The sequence below is a fragment of the Phalangium opilio genome, unplaced genomic scaffold, assembly GCF_054372755.1.
Source record: "Phalangium opilio isolate 3A_F unplaced genomic scaffold, DU_Popi_V2 ptg000077l_1, whole genome shotgun sequence".
Classification (NCBI taxonomy): Eukaryota; Metazoa; Arthropoda; class Arachnida; order Opiliones; family Phalangiidae; genus Phalangium; species Phalangium opilio.
The window spans coordinates 3,299,027-3,310,248 of record NW_028324185.1 but is presented as its reverse complement, the minus strand read 5'-3'; the positions used below and the strand labels follow the sequence as shown (position 1 = coordinate 3,310,248).

The 11,222-nt window shown below is 34.7% G+C and overlaps 1 protein-coding gene and 1 long non-coding RNA gene across 2 annotated transcripts; both read right to left on the bottom strand.

Annotated features, from left to right (window-relative positions):
* Positions 1-987: 987 nt before the first annotated feature.
* Positions 988-1,709, bottom strand: LOC149656808 (uncharacterized). Its single transcript, XM_089844639.1, has 2 exons — positions 1,467-1,709; positions 988-1,387 (listed from the first exon to the last, which is right to left on the bottom strand). The coding sequence occupies exons 1-2, from the start codon at positions 1,707-1,709 to the stop codon at positions 1,280-1,282; spliced, it is 351 nt and encodes a 116-aa protein (XP_089700765.1). The 3' UTR covers positions 988-1,279.
* Positions 1,710-10,173: 8,464 nt separating this feature from the next.
* On the bottom strand, positions 10,174-10,681 carry LOC149656807 (uncharacterized). The gene is made up of 3 exons (XR_016370026.1): positions 10,590-10,681; positions 10,400-10,527; positions 10,174-10,317 (listed from the first exon to the last, which is right to left on the bottom strand). It is a non-coding gene; the product is annotated as an uncharacterized LOC149656807 (long non-coding RNA).
* Positions 10,682-11,222: the final 541 nt, after the last annotated feature.

Sequence of the window (11,222 nt, the reverse complement as noted above, 5' to 3'; positions counted from 1 at the left end):
ACAAATTTAACTTATTTACACATTCTGACAATAATAACATCAGTCATATTTACTTTCTAGGTTTGATTGAATCGCTTAAAAAGGCCATCGATTCAAAGTGCTCCCATATGTCCCTGGTAGATGTGCCACTTCCACTTGTTTTGGTAGATTCAATAGCCTTTTTCTCTCTCACAAACTTGTCTCTGAGTGCCTTCCATTTTGCGCTCAAATCTTCAACTAAGACGAAAATAATATTAAGTAGTAAATTATCCATGAATCATAGAAGAACCGAATACACTATATAAACAAACGCTAAGCCTTTGACAAACCCACCAGAATAATTCAATCTTTCGAATATTCTTATCCAAGCTGCATCTTTGCTTCGGATATTTTTGTAAATTTGAAGCTTTACATCCCATAACGCCGGGAAACCTCTCACTTCCGAAATAAGCTCCTCTTCATTAATTGCTAAATCATTCCTGCCACTCATTGTTCTGTTAATTTCTTCCTTCAATACCAAGAAAATTTTTCAGCAGACGACGGACGGTTTGAAGTTAACCCAGATATAAAAGTTCAACCAATGAAACTCTCGGATTGCTGAAAAGTTTGTGAAAACGAGGGCTAGTGTAAACGATCCGAGCGTAGTGACGTATCGCGCGCGCGAGCGTTACGTACCTTGCGACGCGAAAAAAAGCCATAGTGTGGACGGACCTTTAGTATGGCCAAGTTTTATGTGTCTTTTCAATCGATCGCTTCGAGCAAATGAAAATCCGCAAGTCGCACAACTATACTTTCTATGTTTATGCTGCTCCTCTACGTGTCTTTTAAGATTAAATTTTCGCGTAAAATTTTTTGAACATACGGTACATGTGAACATGGTGATTTATGAATACCACCACTTTGATTGATGTCTTATCTAAATTTTTTTTAGTATTTATAAGGTTTTATATTTATCAGTTGTAAGTATGTGAGCTTATTCTGAAGATGATAAAAATACTGGTTTTAAAATATGTTAATTATGTTTATTATTTTTTCATTCAAAAATCATTGGTAGCTCTTCCTCGCTACTTGAATCGACAGCTTCAGACTCCCTCATGGATTTGCGTTCCTGATTTGTGATCTCATCCAACTCGGATGTCTCCTCCACTGGCTTCTTCTTCGTCGGGGATTTCTTAGGGACAACGCGTCGGCTCCGTTTTACCCTCGTTATTTTCCCGACATTCGTAGATTTAGACTGCTCCTTGGATGATGGGGTTGAGGTTTTGATGATTGGTTTAGGGAGAGCGACGGTGGTTGGGGTTTATGTAGATGGTAAAGGTATGTCTCCGGGTGGGTGGTTTAGGGAGGCCTCGAGGGATACGATATCATCGTCCAGTTCACCCTCGATGGGGAATACCAGTTTTTCGATCTGATATTAAAATTCAATGTAAAGCACACCAGAACATACCAACACAATTTTAAGGATATATGGAAAAGTAAATACATACAGTGATATAATCGCTGTCGAAACCTAGACCATTTCGACAGTTGGCGATATTCGGGTGGTAGGGTAAGTGGACCATGATACTACCATTTCCTTCGTCTTCGTAGAAACCAGTGTACCAACTATGGTTTTTCTTCACCCGAATTCGTAAATATTTGAAGCACATCTCCAGACCGGGTCGCCCGGGAATAGGTCCAATGACAGCGCTGTATTTCAATCCGCATGGTGTAGGTTTTTGCGTAGACATCTTGCTTAGGATGGTTGGTATTAATAATGATATTCATAGAGAAATTGTACTTTATATAGTAATGGAAGTTTTAAAAATGCACTCGAGAATGACACTTATTTTCAAAAAAATCTTTATTTGTAGATTATTTTTTATACAATTTAAAGTACTTGAAAATAATTTTTCACCCAAAAAAAGAGTCTATACGCTTTAAAGAGTGCGCAGTTACCGTTGTTCAAATGATATTTTCAGGTTAATTGAATGGGATCCGATAGGGTCGTTAATTTAGGACAACCTAAATCCTCAATATTAACAACTTGCAAACCCAAAAACGCAGTGAAAAAATTCACTTTCTCTAGGTCTTTAGTAAAGAACGTTTTTCCCTTCCCTAATATCGTTTGAGCTACGTCTCTCAATTTCGAGTATTCCAAGTCCCCATCATCCCACTTCAGGTCAGAAATATTGTTCGATATCCATGAACATTGCCTCTTATCAGCGTATGATAATTCCTCATATGCGATGGGTGGTTTAAAATTGAAGACGTCGAGTTCTTCAGATTCTACTAAGTAGAACGCTATCTCCTTAGGAATAAATTTCCCTCTCGCTCTCAAAAAAACACCTGCTACAATAGACGTCATTCTTACTGGATTAGAAATAAATACATTTGAGAAAATTATTTAATTTTAGAGAGAGACTGAAACACCCCGAACAGTAAATATTAAATGCTTACGTTTCGGGGTGACTGCGTGTATAGAATAATACTTACATATTGTAGTTGCTCTTTAAATAGCTTGGATATATCAGAGAACTTCGTATTGAAATGGTGTTTAGACATCTAAGGCATCATTATATACCCTTTATACTTGAAGAAATCTCAATTCGATTGCGAAGAATAATTGCTCATTAACGTGTGCACCGTCTTCGAATTTTTCTTATTCCATTTCCCATCGCGATTTTCCGGTAAATCTCTCGAACAAATCTCCACCGAAATTCTCTTTTATAAAACAGACGCATATCTCCCGTCAAGCTCACCCAGGGAATTAACGCTATTTTACGGCAAAATATTTTTATCTTACGTTGAATTTATTTTCACTCTAAATTTATATCTGTGTTAGGGAGTACTCCCAATGTTAATTCCCATAGGGCGCTATATGCCCATATGAATCGTGGCCCCCATTCATTACCTACTGGTAGCAGCAACAGTAAAATTCTTTTACTCAAAAAAACTAGCTAAGCCTAATCCTAAGAATGCGCGTGCTGAAATAAATATCAGTTGCAAGCACGCGCAAAGCTATAGAGCTATTTCAGAGGGGATAATGGCTACGTTACTAATGCTATTTGCCCATTGTAACAGATACATAAACTTGATCAACTGTTATGTCGAGTACGTTGCCATGAAAATAATTGTACAAGCCCAATAGACGTTTCTGAATCGTTAAAGAGTGAAGATGAAGGAACTCCATTAACAATTAAATTATTATTATTATTATTATTACTAAAGGCCAAACTCTTAGAAGAAGAACGGAGATTGGAGCTTTCCAGTTTTGGTGAAACGGACTCGCTTAAAGGTGAAAGTAAAGCGTTAATAATTCATAGTCGTCAAGGAGAAGGAGGACGAGGTCGTCAGTCTAGAGGCAGAAGTAGAGGTAGATATTCTCGCCAGCAATTACAGCCAGTTGAACCTGCAAGCGTTAATAGAAGAGATACACGCGGAAACCTACCATCAAGAGGAGACAAACCAGTCTATTCCAACCGACGCTGTTATCTCTGTCTGGAGTTTGGACACGTTGCATGTGACTGTACTCATGAAGAAGTACATGAGACAGCTACCGCAGTCTCCAAAATAATGAAACACTCTGCGTTACGGGCTGTTACCTCTGAAGAAAGAAACTAATCTAGCACAGCACGGCTACAACACTTGGCATTAACAACTACAAGATTAAGAAACGAAGCTTGTCACGGAAATACCGTTTGGGTAATGGAAAATGGTGCCACAGACCATATGACTTCGTTTCGTGATAAATTTGTCACTTTTCATGAAGAAACCACAGTACACTCTAAGAAATGGAAGTGTTAAAAAGGTGTTAAAACGGTGTAAACACCGTAAAAACACCCAAAAGAGAGTTTTATTACCTTGAGTTTTAAGGGGCCAATTTAAAGTGTAAATTCGGTGTAAAATAACACTATTAAAACACCGTTCGAAATTAAACATGAAAAATTACAATAAATAATAATTTCTAAAATAAGGTATTTCATTTATTTTTCATTAATGTTTTAATATTAAAGTCAATACAAACAGTAAAAAATTATTGAAAAACGTACTTGTTAAACCTTTTTTAAAGATGATATTCATGAAAGAAAACAGTTTTATCCTTTAAATAAAATTAACAAAGAAATTGGTAATCTGGCGGTGTTGTACCTTCATAAAACTATGCTAAACGTGTTAGGCGACACTCTTACAGGTGTTAAGCGATACTCTTAAAAAAAACGAGACTAGGTTGGGTACTGGCCACACAGTAGGGCCAGCTTGAGAAGCCAAAGTGGGGCACTAGCTTTTGTGACATGTTTTATCATTATTTTGAGAAAAATTAGAATACTAAATGGATTTTTTTTCGTAAAATCTGTAATGCAAATTAGATTAAACGCGTTTCTGGTGCTCGAAAAACTCTTAGTGAAAAGAGATTATTAAATTTAACAAGAACGTCTATATCTACTGCTTGAATATTATAGCCTCCAAAACTAATTTAATACCATATGCATTTGTACAAATTAAAAACTTTCTGCCTTTTTCAGAAGTTTATAAACCCGTAAAAATGACTTTATATGCAACAGCCCTCGCTGAAAGAGGTATAGTTCTGCATGTGAGAACTTTCCTCCCTATAGGTGATGAAGTTCTCTCAATGCTATGAATATAGCACTAATTGCTAATAATACTGCGGAATGGCGGATAACCAAAATTTAATAAAACAGGAAAACCATACTCGATATTTGAGTTATGCCTCATGAGTGGTCAAAATGTAGCTACTATAGTGTTTTTTACGTCTTCGGTTGTGTTCTTAAGTCTACGAAAATTACTAGAATTTCTACTACTATCCTACCAAAAAATCTCCCACTCCTAAAGGTGTAACGCGACACTCTTAAAGGTGTAACGCGACACTCTTAAAGGTGTGACGCGACATTCTTAAAAGTCTTACGCGACACACTTAAAGGTGTGAGGCGACACTCTTAATGGTGCTATGCCGCACCCTTTAAGGAGTTGCACAACACTAATATGAGAGTAAAAATTCACTTTCAGTGCGATATAAGAGTTAAAAAGGTGTTAAACAACACCTCTGTTGCACCATTTTATTCTTATCTTTAACACCAATTGCTCAAATAAGTGTTATTAAACCCTTTCAGGGGTGTAAATGAACACCTGTAACGGTGTCAAATTTGGACCCATATAAACTACTTTTAAAGGTGTTAATGCACACCCCATTTTCTTAGAGTGTAGTATATTGTTAGATATTCGCGTAAAAAGAAAAGGGAAAAAATAAAGAAGATTAAAAAACAAAAAAGATGAGTAATCCGGTGAAGATGTCACTTTTTGAAAAATTTTAATTAGGAACATCGGCGAAACCGCGTTTAATAGTCATAAATACTAGAAATTTTGCCAAAATTTTAACACTAATATCTTTAAAAATTTAACGCCGATATATTGTACCTTTTTTCACGAATTAATTCCACGAATGACTTATAAGGGGAGGCGGTTTGGTGTTGTATCGTGTTAAGTTCTTGTAGCGAAAGGTTGTATTCTAATAAAAGCTAAAACGTTTCGAAGTTTTATAAACAATTTAAATAGACCTATAAAAGTTACGCCTTTCCCTTACTTCATCTATAGCCAAGTTTTCGGCTAACTTAAGGGTTATACATCCTTATAACGAGAATAAACTTTGGATTCTATATACTCGGATGTGAAGTCGACTTCTTCGGCGATTACTTCCGAAAAAGACTCCCAAGCCCGCTTTAGTCCCACCAGTTAAAACCCCTCTACGCGTGACGGGTTGAAAATTCTCTATTTCCGTATTTCTCCTTCGGGTAACGCTAAAATTATTACGAAATAAAAACCGCGAAAAAAACCGAAAAAAATTTAAATGGAAAATTGCAAGTTTTTTTTGCTTTAATAAAAATTCAGTTTTTTGCAATTAACAATCAAAAATATCAGTTATTTTATTTCAAATTTTTTTTAACGTTAATAAAAAATATCTCAGGATTCTTTAGATGGAACTGCGCTTTATGAAAAACGATATATAGAAATAGGAACTTTAAATGTAATTTTCGAATGAAAATTTTTTTAACCGTTCAAAGAACGCGCTTGGCGTAATGTCTTTTTACGCGTATTTTTGTACTTTTTATTGAAGGCGTATTGTCTTTTTACGCGTATTTTTGTACTTTTTTTTGGTTTGATGGCGTAATGTTTTTTTTGACACGTATTTTTGTACTTTTTTTCGTTCGAAATAAAATTTTGAGAATTTTTAATGTCTTTGCGAAAAATAGTTTCGAGCTTACACTAAACGTTATTGAAATTAATAACGTCAAACTTGTTTTTCCGAGATATCAATATTTTTCTTAAATATAAAAATATTTTAAAAAACCAACAATTTTTTCTAAATATACCAAACAAGTTTTTTAAGAAAATATTAAACTTTTTACCTAACTTTAACGTTATTAAAATTTTCTTAAAAATCAAAGTTATTTTTTGAAAATATAAAAATTGGTTTTTTTAGAATACGAAAATTGTTTTTTTTAGAATACGAAAATTGTTTTTTTTTAGTATCGAAGTTGCTTTTTCGAGATACGAAAAATTTTTTTAACACCGAACTATTTTTCAAATAATATACCTTTTAAAAAATCTAAAACTTTAACATTATTGAAACTAATAATACTTTTATTTTATATCGATGTAGATTTTTTTCAAAATATCTTACTTTTTTTTAAAAATGTCTATCTTTTTCGGAATACGTAACTTTTCTGGAAATTATTAAAATAAATATTTTAATAATAAAAAAAATTTAAAAGGTTTCTAATTATTAATTTTTGTTTCGAATATGAAACTCGTTTTAAATTTGCTTAACTATTAAATTGTATTTGTTTTGTAATATTTAAATTTTTTTTTGTTTAACTTGAAAAGAGTTTTTAAAAATAACTTTCAATCATTCGCGAAATGCAAAGTCTTTTACATAACCGTAATTAAAACGTAATAGTCGGGTTCCAAAAAAGATTGACCTACATTCTCTCTTATTATCATCTCGTTCCGCGTTACTCTCTCCGGCTGCTTTAGCTCTTGGGCTAGTTCAACCTCTAGGGCTGCTCCAAACTCAGCGGCTTCTCGAAGGTTCTCGTTTTTAATTCGAAACGAGTCGTCAGTACCTGAATTTTTAAAAAAATGTTTGTTTAACGTGAAAAGAATTTTTAAAAATAACTTTCAATCATTCGCGAAATGCAAGGTCTTTTACATAACCGTAATTAATACGTAATAGTCGGGTTTCAAAAAATATTGACGTACATTCTCTCTTATTATCGTCTCGTTCCGCGTTACTCTCTCCGGCTGCTTTTAGCTCTTGGACTAGTTCAACATCTAGGGCTGCTCCGAACTCAGCGGCTTCTCGAAGGTTCTCGTTTTTAATTCGAAACGAGTCGTCAGTACCTAAATTTTTGATATTTTAAAGGAAATTTTGGACGTAGTATTAAATTTCTAGAAAGGTAGCTTCAAAACCTTTTTTTAACAAAAGGTTATAAAAATAAACACCGCGTACCTGAGGAGTCGGCGGTCTTAATTATTTCGATCCTTTCCAAGATTTTAGATTTCAACTGTTTTTTGGCTCTTGTCAAAAAAAGATGATTCTGTCCTCATTGGGAAATGATTTTCTCCTTTAATCATCTTATAAACGAGCGGTCCTAATTTTCAAAAGGGCAGAAAAATAAACACTAAAATCGAGATAAAGAAAACGAAACCATTCGAGTGAGATTGAAAAAACCAAAAAAAAAAAAAACTACCGACCGAACACCTTGTGATTTCCCTCTATATGTTTTTCGATTAATAAATTGATTGAAAGGTTGTCTTCGTCCATCGTGTAGGGCTCCCTTTTAGTTGGCCTAATAGTGGAGGAAAACGCGAAAAATTTAAAAAATAAATATATTTGTACGATGATTGAATTATTACTTCTTATTTTTTCCTTTCTGTTTAGATAAATGTCTCTTCTTTTTACGGGTTTGCCGTTCTTCTTCGCTGCTTGAAGAGCTGAAATAATAGAAATAATAGAAAAACAAAAGGGTTGGACAAAAATTGTAAAATAGCCTCGAGAGACAGTGACTCTTTTAGAGATATATTTTCGCGTACCTCGAGTTGGGGTGAGACTTTATATCGTGTTCGTTAGTATCATCATCTTCGTCGGTAAAAACCAAAGCCCTTTTTATCGGACGGTTACTAGCTTCGCCAAGATGATAGGACGGCGAGCGACTCCTTTTGGAAGATTCTCCTTCTTTAGTTTCTTCGGGTTCGATCAATTTTCGAAAGTCTTCCCTAGACATTCCCATATGCATCGCCGCTTTTTCTTCATTATCGTTAAAAAGTACGAGTGTCCCCGCCGCTTTAACACGTGGACTTTCCATTATTCGCGGCAGTTTATTTCGCAATCTGAATAGAATTATTTAATTAAAAAAAATGGAAAAGGCAAAGTAACAGTTACGATCGAGGGATTATACGGACCGTTAACCCAAAAAGTTTCAAATACGGTGTAAAAGAAGAGACACCTGGCCGGTTCAAAACCGCGCGTTCTTCTCGCGAAACAAAAATTGATTGACTGATTGAAGATAATGAATGAGTTATAAGATTATAAAATTTGCTTCACGAGTTTTACGCGCGAAAACAAAGAGTAACTATTTACGCCGTGAAGGGGGGGGGGCAGCTTGCCGCCGTATTCTGCAGGCTTAGCCTTCCGCGCCCACTTGGATTTTCGTCGCTCATTGGTCCATAGAGAACTGGATTCTGGCTTTTGATTGGCGGCTTAGGTTTGGAGGCGAAATTGGATTCTGGGCTGAGATTGGATGTTCATGCAAGCAAGGAAAGATAGTGGTTCAGTTCAGTTAGCTTTTCAATTGACACTGAACATACGGTGTAATGTCAGCATTTTGTGTCGGTTATCGTCAAAGGTCAGTGCAATAACCTTTACCCTCTATGTTTAGGTTCTTTACGCCATCTATTTCGTGAACCTTCAAATAGCAGACTATTTTCCCCAATTCCCACATGTTTAGGGTTAGTGTACTGTATCTCGGTAACATGACTCTGGAATGGATGTTTATTCAAGTATTTAATGTGTAACGATAGTGTACTTTATGGTAGACGAAGTATAATTTTACATTTTAATAATATAACTTCACAATCTTTACTAAAATATAACATTGTAACAGGGGTTAATTCTGGTCGTCAAAAACCTTGTAGCAGAGGTGTTTTATCATTGAAAGGGGCGTGTGTAGCTGAACCATGCAAGGCTATCTAAGATATATTGTGCGCAATACACTGGTTAGGCTTTAGAGAGCCTATTTGTCTTTATGAAAGAGATATTCCAATGCACTGAAATTGAAGACGTAACTGTTCTGATATACCATTCCAGTTCACGGGTAGAATGTATCATGTCACCAAGTAATAAGCTGAGAAAAACGAGCGTAAAAACGATGCTGTAGGTTGAAGAAGCGTAAAACAATAGATTTTAGTTATAATTCCCGGGTTTCATTTTGGCATTTGTAATTTCTGTTAGTCCTGGAAAAGTACTAATTGTTGGTATCGAGCACCTCGATCGAATATCAATACAAGTACTTGTACCAATAATAAGTGATGCATATCGTGAAGATTAGCAATTACATGAATGACATTCGACATATAAATGCTCGAACGAAAGGACACCATTAAGACTTCACCCTGTTTCGATAGTGTCGCACACTCTATGGTATAACCTTGAATGAAACGTATCTTATTGATTGCGTTCAACTTATTTTGGCTTTTCAACTAACGATTTAACTGACGTTGTAGCTTCTCTAGTTTCACATATAAAGGCGACACACTTTTATATTAGGAAAACTTACACTCTACTATCACTTAAATCTAAGATTTGCCTAAATGGTCAATTAGGCAAACGAAAAGTCGAAACAGTTAGCTTCTTGTAATACGTCGGCTTCAATCAGTTTTATTCATACTTTCTACCAAAAATCTAATTTAAAATTATAATTATAATAAATTTATACAGAACGATATTTCAGAACATATAGCTTTATTTTGAACAGTTCATGAAGAAACGTTGTCGCTACTCTCATGACAATAGAGCAAATTTTTGCCGTTGTCATATAATTTTTTATTTATAACATTGTACATCCAAATGTACCTTCAAACATTGTCTCTTATCTTTTACACCAGCAGGCTGATGTTACATCATTTGGGTGACATTAAGTAGCAGCAAATCCTGTATATAGATAGTTTACACAAATGGAGCATTAATGAAACTTACACCTGAAGGCCGGGCTGCATGGAGGACAAAAAGAGACGGGTTTCTGTCCTCCTGGTGTAAATGGTATGATTCCTCCAGATGTGCAAATCCTGTATATTAAGATCAAACTTTTGTGAAGCCTTAAAACATTATTAAATTTTTGTAATATTTTCTAAATAAAGTGGTAAATACATGGTATTTGATGTTAATTATAACAATTTCAAGTTTGTATTATAGATTGAAGCGTGGACGTCATCAATATTGACTGTAGTAGCCCATTCGTGTGACACTGTCAATTATACCACTGTTTTATTCCAAATCTTTAGCACAACAAAAACTCATTCACATTTATATTGTTAGACACTTCAGTAACCATATTTACCAGTTGAACGTACTGCAACATTTACTTTTAAACCCATCTATCATAATTACTTTCTTTGATTATATCACACGTACAGTCAATGGTACCCTATAGGGCTGTGATATTTTTGAATGTTTATACTGAATGACGTTTTTGTCTCATTACCCTTGAGTGAACCCACTTCAGCATATCAGAAGGATGTTATTATTTATTATAATTAATATTATATATTATATTAATTATATAATTATTATGAGAATTGAATGGCTTTATTTATGGTCAGTTGGCTCATTCGATGCTCATGTTATTTAATAACGACGCAGAACGATAAATGAAGTCACATTAATGATTAAACTTACATAACACCTAAGCCTTGGTTGAAATAATTTTCGATCACGAGCTGAAACGTCTTACACTACAAATGAACGTTTACTTTTATTCAACTATATTGTCACAGATAATTTGCAATTGATAAAATAAAAGCATACCCGTCGAATGCGACGATTTAAGTAAATCGCTCTTCTTCAAATAGGCATACGTACTTAGCAAGATATTAACCGTACCGGTGTACCCAAGTCGCCCCTAACAATGATAAAGTGTAGTCTGCTACGTTCAGCATCAGAAACTAAAGCAAAGGCACCGGTGAGTTAACCG

Bases quoted from the DNA above. Each gene is read 5' to 3' on its own strand.
- LOC149656808 (XM_089844639.1), bottom strand. From the start codon at position 1,709: ATGTCTACGCAAAAACCTACACCATGCGGATTGAAATACAGCGCTGTC. The intron at 1,388-1,466 runs GTATGTATTTAC...TTTTAATATCAG, and splicing joins TCGACAGCGATTATATCACT to ATCGAAAAACTGGTATTCCC.